This window comes from Hippopotamus amphibius, chromosome 12 (assembly GCF_030028045.1).
Source record: "Hippopotamus amphibius kiboko isolate mHipAmp2 chromosome 12, mHipAmp2.hap2, whole genome shotgun sequence".
NCBI classification, from domain to species: Eukaryota; Metazoa; Chordata; class Mammalia; order Artiodactyla; family Hippopotamidae; genus Hippopotamus; species Hippopotamus amphibius.
This window is the reverse complement of record NC_080197.1, coordinates 57,178,583-57,191,071: the sequence shown is the minus strand read 5'-3', so window position 1 is coordinate 57,191,071 and position 12,489 is coordinate 57,178,583. Positions and strand designations below refer to the sequence as shown.

The 12,489-nt window shown below is 39.4% G+C and overlaps 1 protein-coding gene across 9 annotated transcripts in view; it reads left to right on the top strand.

The window, feature by feature from the left end:
* Nucleotides 1-12,489, top strand: part of PPFIBP1 (PPFIA binding protein 1) — a 174,073-nt gene that overhangs the window by 149,389 nt on the left and 12,195 nt on the right. For 6 of the 9 annotated variants that reach the window (XM_057700825.1, XM_057700830.1, XM_057700828.1 and 3 more), the window contains 8 exons: nt 1,163-1,269; nt 1,864-1,920; nt 3,205-3,265; nt 3,595-3,624; nt 6,814-6,985; nt 7,468-7,500; nt 9,603-9,753; nt 10,032-10,160. In XM_057700825.1, coding sequence (XP_057556808.1) covers nt 1,163-1,269; nt 1,864-1,920; nt 3,205-3,265; nt 3,595-3,624; nt 6,814-6,985; nt 7,468-7,500; nt 9,603-9,753; nt 10,032-10,160 — 740 coding nt within the window. The remainder of the gene's footprint in view (nt 1-1,162; nt 1,270-1,863; nt 1,921-3,204; nt 3,266-3,594; nt 3,625-6,813; nt 6,986-7,467; nt 7,501-9,602; nt 9,754-10,031; nt 10,161-12,489) is intronic. The other 3 variants (XM_057700832.1, XM_057700831.1, XM_057700829.1) reach the window with 1 other exon arrangement.

Genomic DNA, 12,489 nt, shown 5'->3' with positions numbered 1-12,489 from the left:
TTGATAGTATCAAAGGATGAGACTACCACTCAGTAACTGAAACAAAAATCACGAAGCTGAATTTACTGCTTATTTAAGTAAGTGAACTTTGTTGCTCGAGGATATTACAGAGGGCTTTTAGGACACTAGGAGGTCAGGAATTGGGCTTTCAGCAGCAGGAATGAGTTGACATCAGCTGTGTGTAGTTGTGAAGGTGAAACTGTTGTTGACTGGCATTTAGAAGTGTGTTCCTGGTGTGAGTCCCCAGCTATCTTGAGTTGGTTGGGTTGCAGAAATGAGTTCACTAAGGCAGGTTTTTTCATTTTTTTACTGGAATAGTTGTTAAATTGCTTCATTTATTACTTCATGGTGTGGCTTACCATCTAACTGCTCTATGGTTGTCAGAAATTGCTGAAAACTAGTGTTTAGAAATTCTTTCACAACGTCCATCCTTAAGATATACAAAGCATTTTTGGGGGAAAATGTGTTATGCTTTTTTGTTGTATTTGCTATAATACTGTTACTGTTAAGCAATGTGTTTTAAGTAGTGTAGCCACAAAGTCTATTGTAATTTGTTTTAATTATACTTTTCATCAATTCTGTTAATTGAAGTTCAACTTGTGCACATATAGAATAGTAATTAACTGGCTTGACCAATGTTCTATATTAGTTAGTCTAATATAGAAATTAAAGTGAAGATAGTGCTTTGTTTACAAAACTCGTTAACCCAAATCTCATCTAAAATCATTGCAACCCTGTAAAATAGGCACTGTCATTGTCATTTTATAGAGGAGAAAACTGATAGCCAGTTAAGTGACTTTTCTAAGGTCAAGGTCACTTAGACAAGTGTGTCAGAGCCAAGATTCCAACCAGGGCTTAAAGTTGTTAGGATTTACTATGAACTTACTTAATGGTATTTATTATATCTTATTCTCAATATTCAGTGTCATCTTCAGAAGCAAGTTCAAAAATTACTTTCTCCCAGGATGTCTTCTCTGATTAACACTTTTAGAGGTTTATATCCTAAAACTATTTCATGAATATAAAGAGTTCTAAATATAGGTGTATGAAATTTTAGCCATAAATAGACCACTTAATTGTCTTATTTATTTTTTGTTACTTTGTGGCTAGTGTTTTGTTTGTTTGATGGATTGATTTTTGGCTTTTTGTTATTATATTACAGTTCCACACCAGCATCTTGCAAGTTTCATTGTTGCCAGCGTCTAAAGGCTTGGAAACTTCTGAAAAAGCGAAGTTGCCTCCTAAGCCAGAGACTTCATTTGAGGAGAAGTATGTCATTTATGACCTAACACTGCGATATAAATACTCAGAGAAGTAGATCCACCAAAAACAGGGGTGCACTGCATTTATTTTCAGACATTATCTTTTACCCAGAGAAGCAAGAAACAGCAAGACTTGGGCCAGGGAACCCCACAGCAGTTCCGTGTTATTAAAATAAAAGGTGTGAAGCAGGAAGGAACTGGAGATGAGACTGGAGAGGTGTGCTGAGCAGGTTAGAGGGGGATTTTAGGGACCTTGGATTTTATATCCCAGGTCATAGGTGGCCATCAAAGGGTTGCAAACAGAATAGAGGTAGTGACGTGCCCAAGGCTGTTTGGAGAACGCTGTGAAGGAGATGGGACAGGGATGTGATGGTTTATCCTTACATAGGCATATAGAATTTGGGGGGAACATATTCCCAAATTAATTGCCTAATCTTACAATTAGACCAAATAAAATTTTAATAGAATATCAAAAAAGAAAAAGAGAGAAATAGGTTTCCTTACGCAATTTTTTGCTTTTGATAATTCTATTCACTTGGACTACATATGGTCCTTTTTTTTTTCATGAAGCTTACAAATATCTTTTTTTTTTATATTTTAGTGATGGAAAAATAATTCTTGATTCTGCTGTTGAAACTCAACTGTGTGATAGTCTTTCGTAAGTTATATTTTATCAAAGGTGAAAAATGTGATTGATACCCTGGGAGAGAGGAAGCTTCTGTTACACTAACAATGACTTGTATTAAAAGCACATGACTCTGAGGCCTGAATGAACTAATGCAGCTGTAATGATTGGGTCGAGGTGGAGGGGTGGTGGGAGTTGTAAAGTAAAAATAAATACTTGCTCTTTTACCATTATCTCATGCCAGGTTTCTGCTGATCTTTTTAGCCTTTCTTCATTGGTTTTCATTTGAAGTTCAGTGCTTTTAATTTTATTTTTGTACTGACTTATATTGTGAATATAAGTTTATCAGGAAAGCATCACCAAGAATGATGTGGTGACTGGCAAGGCTGCCATGGTGTTCTGCACTTTCAACTTAATAAGCTGACTTAATAGCCAAGCTTATCCAAGTTAAAGTCTGGATTAAATTAGGAAAATCTATTTTCAGAGCAGTACTCAAACATGAGACCTTTTCTTTTCTCTCCATTATCTTCTCCTTTATTTGGTAGTCGACGTTTCTAGCAACTTGTTTACACTAAATACATGAGAAATGCCTTTTAAAAGTTTGTTGTCTATTATATTACTCTGTGTCTTAGAGCAAAGATGTTACTTTCTGTGCTCTGTTTTTAAACTGGTCACATGTTCCTGCCTTAGTTTTTGAGGAACACCACCAGCTCTGCGTAATTGAATGCTACTTATGTAAAAGAGAAGGGTGTACCAGATGTTCACAGTGTCACCAGGGCTTCACTAGGGTCATAAGTGAGTTACTACAGGCAGCAGTAGGGATTCCTCTGTTATGCTTGGTTAGAACTATGCAATGATGTGCTTTGCCAGACTCAGAAAACTGATTCCTTTGTGAATTGGAAAGGAAAACTTTCGTCCTTTATTTTCATTAGAAGGTTTATATATTAAAAGTACATGAATATTTTAAAAGATCCTGCTGTAAATGTGTATATGCAGCAGATGCACCACTAGTCTGTGGAAAACACTGGTTTATTTTCAAATATTGACATCACAGGATGGTCCTAAGTGTTTTTTCAGCTATTCTGACATGTGTGGGACATTTAGAGTTATTGGCAGGACAGTTAACCACCCCTGGTTTTAAAAGACCTGAACGTTATAATTTAGTTAAGCACATAAGTGACTGCCTGAATCCAGATTTTCATTTATTACCAGGATTCCACTCACATACAATTTTAGTTTCTTTCCAAGGCATTCTACTTAGAAACAGTGGCACCAAAGCCACTTATTATTAATCATAATCATTATTGTTATTTTTAGAGCTTCAAGTCTGCAGAAGTCTAGCAGCCTGGACAATCTGAAGAAAGAGCCATCAGACGGGGTTGGTCCTGTGTTTTTTTCTGTCTGTTACCCTGAGAGGAAAACATTGAGGGATCTTCATCTTTTCCCATTTGTGGTTTTAATAATGAAAAATTATTAGATACCACACTTAATGATAAATATTAAGAAATAGGACTATACAGGATCGAAAGTAGTTTGTAAAGCCACAAGTGGAGACTTTAATAAAACACTGTAAGAAATAAATGAAGATGAGATTTTGTAGCTTAGAAATAGATGTAAATTTATTTTAATTTGTTGAATTATATGTGAGGAATTCTATGGATAAAGGATTCCTATAAGAATCTTAACTACTGTTGTTGTTTTGAACAGGAAAAGGAGTCTATTCCGAAGCCTTCAGAGGTAATTTTTTTGTCCAGATTACAATGTATGAATGCTTGAGAGTTCTAATAAATGTAGTAGACTTCTTAATATATAATACATAAGACTGCTTAATACATAGTACGTAAGACTGCTTAAATGTCTCCAATAAACCCAAACTCTAAGTACCTGCAAAACATGCCAAATGAATGAAGCCCAACACAAAAGATCACATATTATATGATTCCATTTATGTGAAATACCCAAATAAGTAAATCCATAGAGAAAGAACACAGATTGGTGGTTGCCAGCGGTGGAGGACAGAGGAGTGGGGAGGAACTGCTTAGTAAGTAAACAGTTTTACTTTAGAGTGATGGAAATGTTTTGAAACTAGATAGAGGTGTTGGTTACACAATACTGTTGAATGTGCTAAATGCCACTGAATGGGTCACTTTAAAATAGTTACTTCTGGAGTTCCCTGGTGGCGCAGTGGTTAAGAATCTGCCTGCCAATGTCGGGGACACGGGTTCCATCCCTGGTCTGGGAAGATCCCACATGCTGCAGAGCAACTAAGCCCCTGTGCCACAACTCCTGAGCCTGTGCTCTAGAGCCCATGAGCCACAACTACTGAGTCCACGTGCCACAACTACTGAAGCCCGAGCGCCTAGAGCCTGTGCTCCACAAGAGAAGCCACCGCAATGAGAAGCCCGTGTACTGCAAGGAAGAGTAGGCCCCGCTCTCCGCAACTAGAGAAAGCCTAGAAGCAATGAAGACCCAATGCAGCCAATAAATAAATACATTTATAAAAAAAAAAAATAGTTACCTTTATGTTATATGACTTTCATGTCAATAAGTTATTTAAAAAAAACAAAAACACAGCCCCAACCTTCGGTCATGCTGTTTGATGACCATAGTGACCCTATCTGGGTTTCCGTAGACTTCACAAAAAGGCCCTTCTTAGAAGGATCACCAGCTGTTTATTTTATATAACCACTATCCATCTACAGCAAATATTCTGGTATTTTTAAAGGCATCGTCAACATGGGCTCTGGCTGCCCTTTCTCCTGATTTTCGGTCATGAACCTCGCACAGGTCACAGTCTGGCAGGCAGACTGTCTCCAGATGCAGTCTCTTGACTGTTGGCTCTTAGTGCCTTGAGTCATGACGTGGGTATAACTGACAAAGCCCGGAAAGTGGACACAGCTGTAATTCAAGTCATGATTGTTTTTGTCTTGCTCATTCAGTAAGTGTTGTGAAATGTTTTTGACATCAGCATTGAGACATAGATAACAGTACCACTGCGTTGTGGCATCTGTACCTTTTTAGTTACTATGAATGGTGGATATAAAGAGTAAAACAACCACCTTAAAAGCCTGTATCTCCTCGCCCTTCTCTCCACTTCTGCAAAAAAGAAAGAGAAGACAAGAGATGTTCAAGAAATGAGAACATGCAAACAAAAGAATCCTTGGATAATATTAAAACAATATAGGAGACCATGTTACTATAATTGCCAATTCAAATAACCAGAAAGCTCAAAAATAAGCTACAGGCCTACCTCAGAGATATTGCAGGTTCAGGTCCAGGCCACAATAAAGCAAATATTGCAGTAAAATAAATACTGCAAGAAAGTGAGTCACACAAATTGTTTGGTTTCCCAGTGCATGTAAAAGTTATGTGTACAGTATACTGTAGTCTGTTCTATCTGCAGTAGCATTATGTGTAAAAAAAAGAAAAAAACCCAAAACAATGTACATACCCTCATTAAAAAGTGCTTTATTGCTGAAAAATTCTAACCATCATCCAAGCCTTCAGCAAGTTGTAATCTTTTTGCAATAGTAACATCAAAGGTCACGGATCACAGATCTCCGTAACAAATATAATAATAAAGAAAAACTTTGAAATATTGTGAGAATTACCAAAATGAGACAGAGGGGCACCAAGTGAGCAGATGCTGTGAAACAATGGCACCAATGCAGGATGGCCACAGACTTTCAGTTTATGAGAAACAGTCTCTGCGAGGTGCAGTAAGTGAGATGCCTGTATTTGAAAATCAAATTTGAAGTTCTTGATAAAGATTTAGAAATATTGTTAAGATCTGAAGTGGCTTCTGAATCAGTCAAGAAAAACTTAATTTTAGCGAGTTTAGTTTTAACGTTAAGCGTATCTGAACGTATCACGGTCTTTGACAACCAGTGATCCGATCCGTGTTTGATAACTCACAGGCAAGATGTGAATATAACCCAGAATCCCATTTCAAAAAAAAAACATTTTAAACAGTTGCTGATTGTACTTTCATTTTATTATTAATTCTTTGAGAGAAACATTTAAAATAACTGGAGAAGAAGCCCCTTATACTACTGGTATAGAAGCTTGGGACTAATCCTACTTTATAGAATAGCTACATTATATTGGGCTTCTTCTGATGTAGTTATAAAGATTGTGAACTGTGTCATAGCCAAATCTTTGTCATAATTGTTAGAAAAGTAGGAAATTTACTACTATTCTAATTATGTAATATTTTATCTCCATGTCTTTGGGGGAAAGAGCAAGTAAAATTAAAATAAAATTTGAGAACGTTTATTATATCTATCCTAAATACCGAAAGCCCTAAATACATGGATTTAGGTTAGTGATGCAAATGTCTTTGTTCTTCCTTCAGTAGTTTTCAGAATTTTTCAGAATTGACTTTTTAAACTTCTAACAGGGCATTTGACATTCATAATCAATTTGTTAGTTCAGTGTTTTTTTTTTTTTTAAGAGTTCAAGAATTTGGTGCTAATGATTCTTTTTTTAATATTTATTTATTTATTGGCTGTGCACGGGCTTTCTATAGTTGTGGTGAGCGGGGGCTGCTCTTCATTGTGGTGGGCAGGCTTCTTATTGCAGTGGCTTCTCTTGTTGCAGAGCACGGGCTCTTGGCGCACGGGCTTCAGTAGTTGTAGCACATGGGCTCAGTAGTTGTGTCTCATGGGCTCTAGAGTGCAGGCTCAGTAGTTGTGGTGCACGGGCTTAGTTGCTCCTCGGCATGTGGGATCTTCCCAGCCCAGGGCTCAAACCTGTGTCCCCTGCATTAGCAGGCAGATTCTTAACCACTGCGCCACCAGGGAAGTCCCAGTTCAGTTATTCTTTTAGCTAAAATCACGTGTGTAACATATTTAGTAGTGCTCCTGGTGTGTATTGATAATGATGTACTTTCATGCTGTGTCACATTTACTATCACGTCTCTCTCAGGATAAAGCTCCGGCAGAAACCAGCCCGTTTGGGAGCCTCCCTCCCAAAGCTCCAGGACACGATGCGTGCGTGGATGACAATCCCTTTGGCACTCGAAAAGCCAGGTCTTCCTTTGGCCGTGGCTTTTTTAAAATCAAAAGCAACAAGAGGACAGCAAGCGCACCGAACTTGGGTATGTGCAGCCAAGATGCCTTTGCCTTAATTCTTCCAGAACTAGGAAAGATCAGTCTCTTCCCTTATTCATCTGTTTGTACATTTCCCTTTCTCAGAAATGAAAGTGAATGACTTGAGGGGGGAAGTTAAGCAAAAAACACTTCCGTGGGCTTCATTCAGAGGTGAAGACAGCTCGGTGTAGACTCTCTCACCCTGCTCTCTGTTCTGGGTGTAAACTGAGGGGAAAGTCCAAAAGCCATGATTCTCTCTGACATCATTCTAAACAGCATCCCATCTATCCTGAGAACGGATAAATTAACCCCATATTGACACTGCTAACGGAGCCTGTGTGTAGCGTGGGAAGCACAGTGCGGTGCCTGCCCTCCCTTCCACTGTGTGTATTTTGTGAGTAGGAGTTGGATCTGTGTTTCATTTTGTCATTCCCCTGTGTTCTCTCCATTGGGCTGCGTGTGATTGTGTGCGTTGTTGGGATTTCTGAAGATCGTAAACGAAGTGCCAGTGCACCCACTTTAGGTACCGTACCCCTGCATGCCCGCCTGCACCAGCGCCGCACTCCCAGCCAAGCTAAGCCCTGCTCTTGCCGTCTGTGATCTCTAGAAAGCGAGCTGGCAGCATCAGAAGACGCAGTCCTCTTCTCCAGAGTGTTCCTTCCACCTTCCACTAAAAAGGACTCTGTACAGCCTTTGCTTCCAAGCCTAAATGCTGCTGTAACCCATGCTAACGCCACTTTGTGAACAGCTCTGCCAGGACCTAGATGTGCCCAAGTGCAGGGCAGGAGTGTCCTGGTGTTGCAAATCTCGCTCCTTCACCCTGAAGCACATATCACATCACACTAACTCCCGGGGCCCTGCAGCTCCTTCTCCATGGTTCCATTTTCCCAGCCTCCAGAAAGAAATGTTTTTAGCAAATAGGTCTGTGGAAGACATTGAAAATGTTCATTTTAGACTTACTTCTCTTAGGGGGATATTATTCTGACACATTATTGCTTTGAAGATGGAGGTGACATTTAGTGACAGCAGAGGTAACTTTATGCGTATCTGAGGAGTCACCCCCAAAGCAATTTTAAGAGAAGGAAAACTCAGTTTTCCTCTTTAAAGGGCTGAGTACCGTAAGTGGAAAATCCTCAAAATAAAAATAAAAACAGGATGCTTTTAAAATGAGGGTGGTCTGGGCAACATTTTCAGGGATACTCGTAACCTTCATGGCTATAGGGTTTCAATGGGAAGGTTCTTTGGGGGTTTTCCCAATAGGTCCTATTACCTTATATAGGTATCCACATAGGTATTCGTGTAGATCAGCAAAGGTGACTTCTCTCTCTTTGTAGCCTTAAATGTCCAGAATGAACACAGGGTGAATAAAAATGATCTATTCAGACAACCATTTTCAAATGTTTTTGCGTCTTTCTTAGAAAAAATATATTGTCCATGCTCAGAGGCAAATGCTGCTTACTGTAACCTATAATCACAGCTCTGCTGCATAGAAAAGTCAGCCTCCGCAACTTTTAGATCTTGCCAAAACACTGTCCCTGTGGTTTTTGTACAACTTTTACTTTGCTGTATAAAAGTGCACATTCTTACATTGAGGAAACAGCATCCTTTGTGTTTGCTAGCGTGGGATCTTCTGTTAAAAGACAGCTAAAAGAACTAGGATAGTTGATCCTGGGGGTCTGAGAGTAGCAGATTTGGATGTTATTGTTTTGTGGCAAAATCAACGGGCACTAATTTATATCAAATGAAAAATTTATGAAGATCCAGTTCATTCTTCTCTCAGTGTCTAGAACATAGCATTATAAATAGGAATACATTTCTTATACAAAGAATTGCCAGAACGTGGTAAACTATTTGATGTAAATGCCAAAGGAGAGGAAGGAATGAAAAGAAAGTGACAAAGAGTTTGGGCTGGAGTAACAGGGAGAAAATTAACTAGTATTAATGAAATGCGAAATAGGAAAATGTAAGAGAAGACTCTCAGGAAAATTGGATGGATTTGTTGAGTCCCAGATATCCCTGGCACATCAAATTGGGAATATCCACAGACATTCAGATACTGGGGCTGGGGAGAGAGAGTATTAGGCTCAGAGTTTCTGATACCATCTGTTTATAAATGAGCGAAGCCATCATTTCGTGCTGAGCGTAGAGTGGGTGAGCTTGTCAAAAGATCCTGCAGAGGGAACCCGGGGTGGAAGAGGAAGAGGAAAGAGTGCTACAGCAAAGAAACTTTCAGATGACAGATCTAGGAGCGTGTCGTGTCAGGAAGCTAAGGAGATGATGGTTTTGAAGGAGGCAGTCAGCAGTACCAAGTGTTGCAGCAAGACTGAGAGTAATTTCATTACGATTCAAACCAGTCAAGGAAAGAAAATGGTAATCCTATCCCACCTTTGAATCTTGAAGAAGTTGTAACTCGTAAGTTAATGAACACAATAGAGTAGACTGTAGAGTAGAACATAGGTCTGTGTTCCACTTTTAGTATTTGCTTGGTGCTCTTTGTAAGTCACGGGTTTATAGACCAACAGAAGAAGAATTCTTAACAGTTGCTTGAACCAAGGAGGTTAACATCTAGTCATGTTCATTCCATATTGTAAAATTCATCAAGTCTGTGTTCTGTTCTTCGAATAGCTGAAACAGAGAAGGAGACACCTGAGCACTTGGATCTGGCTGGTGTATCTTCTCAGCCAAAGAATTCACAGGGGAGCAGTCCCTTCCAGATATCACCACCATCGCCGGATTCCAAAAAGAAATCCAAGGGTATCATGAGACTCTTTGGAAAGTAAGTAACAGAGCAAACAAATGGTGTGGGCTTTGTCTTATATGCTGCTCAAATGTAGCAATGAATAGAAAATTGGCTGAAAATGGTTATGAAATTGTAAGGCTTTTGTGATTCTTTTATCGATGGAAGATTGTGATTTGGGATCCATTAACTCAATGAGTCTCAGTTAAAGTTTAAATCCAAATGTCTGTTCTAACCATAGATAAGTATCAGTTTTTAGGATGTTCTGATTAATTATAAAGTTCTTAGGTCTCATGTGCTGTGTGTCTTCTTTTCAGACTTAGGAGAAGTCAGTCAACTACATTCAACCCAGCTGACATGTCTGAGCCTGAATTCAAAAGAGGAGGGACAAGGGCAACTGCAGGGCCCCGACTGGGTTGGTCTCGAGATTTGGGACAATCTAACAAGTAAGAGCAGCCAAACAAATGGACTTTTGCATCTCTACCCAAGCATCAAGGTCTCGTGAGCACCTGCAGCGTTAGTATTGACCCTGGGCTAGACAGTCGAATCCATCGCTTACTCCTGTGCCTAGTAGAAGCATCCATGATCTTTAGAGCAGTGCAATTTGGCAGTGGTTGGTGAGAAACTATACAGAAGATGAGGGCTTTGTGAACTAGGCGAGGAACCAGAGCTAAAGTGTCAGCAACATCGGTACCAGAATGGCTCTTGGACTTAAATTTTACACAGAAGATAATTATAAGTACTCTAAAGCATAGCTCTGGAAAGGTGGGCTAGCATAGTGGTTAACAGGTTCTACAAACTCTGGTTGCCAGAGGGGAGGGGAGGGGAGGGAAGGGATGGATTGGGAGTCTGGGATTAGCAGATGCAAACTATTATCTATAGAATGGATAAACAACAAGGTCCTACTGTATAGCATACAGAACTATATTCAATATCCTGTGATAAACCATAATGAGAAAGAATATATGAGAGTGAGTCAAAAATTATCTGCACTCCGGTTATATTAAAACTTCTGTTGGCCGCACTGTCTCATCAGCACTTTCTGTTCAAGGCTACTGTCTCCCCAGTCACTGCTGTGCAGGTGTGAAGATGTTACATCAGTTCATTTATAGCTGTGGTGCTAGCAAAAATTGATGCCTCACTTGTGATTTGCATGAAAGAAGAGCAGTGGGCAGTGAGGTTTTTGTGGTCTGAGGGTGTGCACGTCTGCACACTTCTGCCCACACTGTCAACACTCTGCAAAAGCATCCTCCCTATAGTCCTGATCTTGCTCCATCAGACTTTCACCTGTTTGGTCCCCTGAAAGCAGCCTACAAGCAGCCCTTCACTTCTGATGAAGAAGTGAAGACAGCGGTGCATTCGTGGCTAACCACTCAGCCTAAAACATTTTTTAATGAGGGAATATGAAAGCTTGTTGATAGATGGACAAAGTGTATTGAAAAGCAAGGAGATTATGTTGAAAAATGATGTTTTTGTCTTTTCTAAGAGTTAATTAGAATAAATTCTGCAGCCAGCACGCGGATAATTTTTGACTCACCATCGTATATGTATAACTGAATCACTTTGCTGTACACTGGAAACTAACACAATGCTGTAACTCTACTATAATTTAAACAAACAAAAAAAGGAGTACGTTCTAGAGACAGACTGCTTGGACCTGATATCTGGCTTCACCGCTTCCTACAAGCCAGGTGACCTTGAGCAATTACTTGCATGCTTTCTGCCTCTGTTTCCCATAGTCTGAATTACTGCTTGCCCCAAAAGATGATTGTGACAATTAAATGAGTTACTATGTGTTAAGTATCTGGCAAATATCTGGCAAATAATAACTGTTCAGTAAACATTAGCAATTCATAGAGTCTGTGAAAGCACTTAAAAGACATCCATCCTATCAGAATCCCTCAATTTATCAGGACTGTGTAATGTTTTATCTGTTAAGACTCTAAGAACTTTTCCTACACCCTTATCACACTTTAGGGCTGATTTGGAACTGCTACACTGACTTGCTAAACATAAAAAGGGTGGAGTTGGCAAACATATAGCACATTGATACTAAATCTTTTTTTTTTTTAAGCTCTTTATTGGAATATAATTGCTTTACACTGTTGTGCCAGTTTCTGCTTTACAACAAAGTGAATCAGCTGTATTTATACTTATGTCCCCATATGCCCTCCCTCCGTGACTCCCTCCCACCCTCCCTATCCCAGCCCTCTACGTCATCACCCATCATCAAGTTGATCTCGCTGTGTTATAGAGCAGCTGCCCACTAACTATCTGTTTTACATTTGGTAGTATATATATGCCAATGCTACTCTCTCACTTCATCCCAGCTTCCCCTTTGCCAACCCCCACCCCATGTCCTCAAGTCTGTTCTGTACATCTGCATTTTTATTCCTGCCCTGTCACTGGCTTCATCAGTAACATTTTTGTTTAGATTCCGTATGTATGAGTTAGCATATGGTATTTGTTTTTCTCTTTCTGGCTTACTTTGCTCTGTATGACAGACTCTAGGTCCATCCACCTCACTACAAATAACTCAATTTCATTCCTTTTTATGGCTGAGTAATATTCTATTGTATATATGTGCCACATCTTCTTTATCCATTCATCTGTTGATGTGCATTTAGGTTGCTTCTATGTCCTGGCTATTGTAAACAGTGCTGTGATGAACATTGTGGTACATGTTTCTTTTTGGATTATGATTTTCTCTGGGTATATACCCAGTAGTGGGATTGCTGGGTCATATGGTAGTTCCATTTTTAGTTTTTTAAGGAA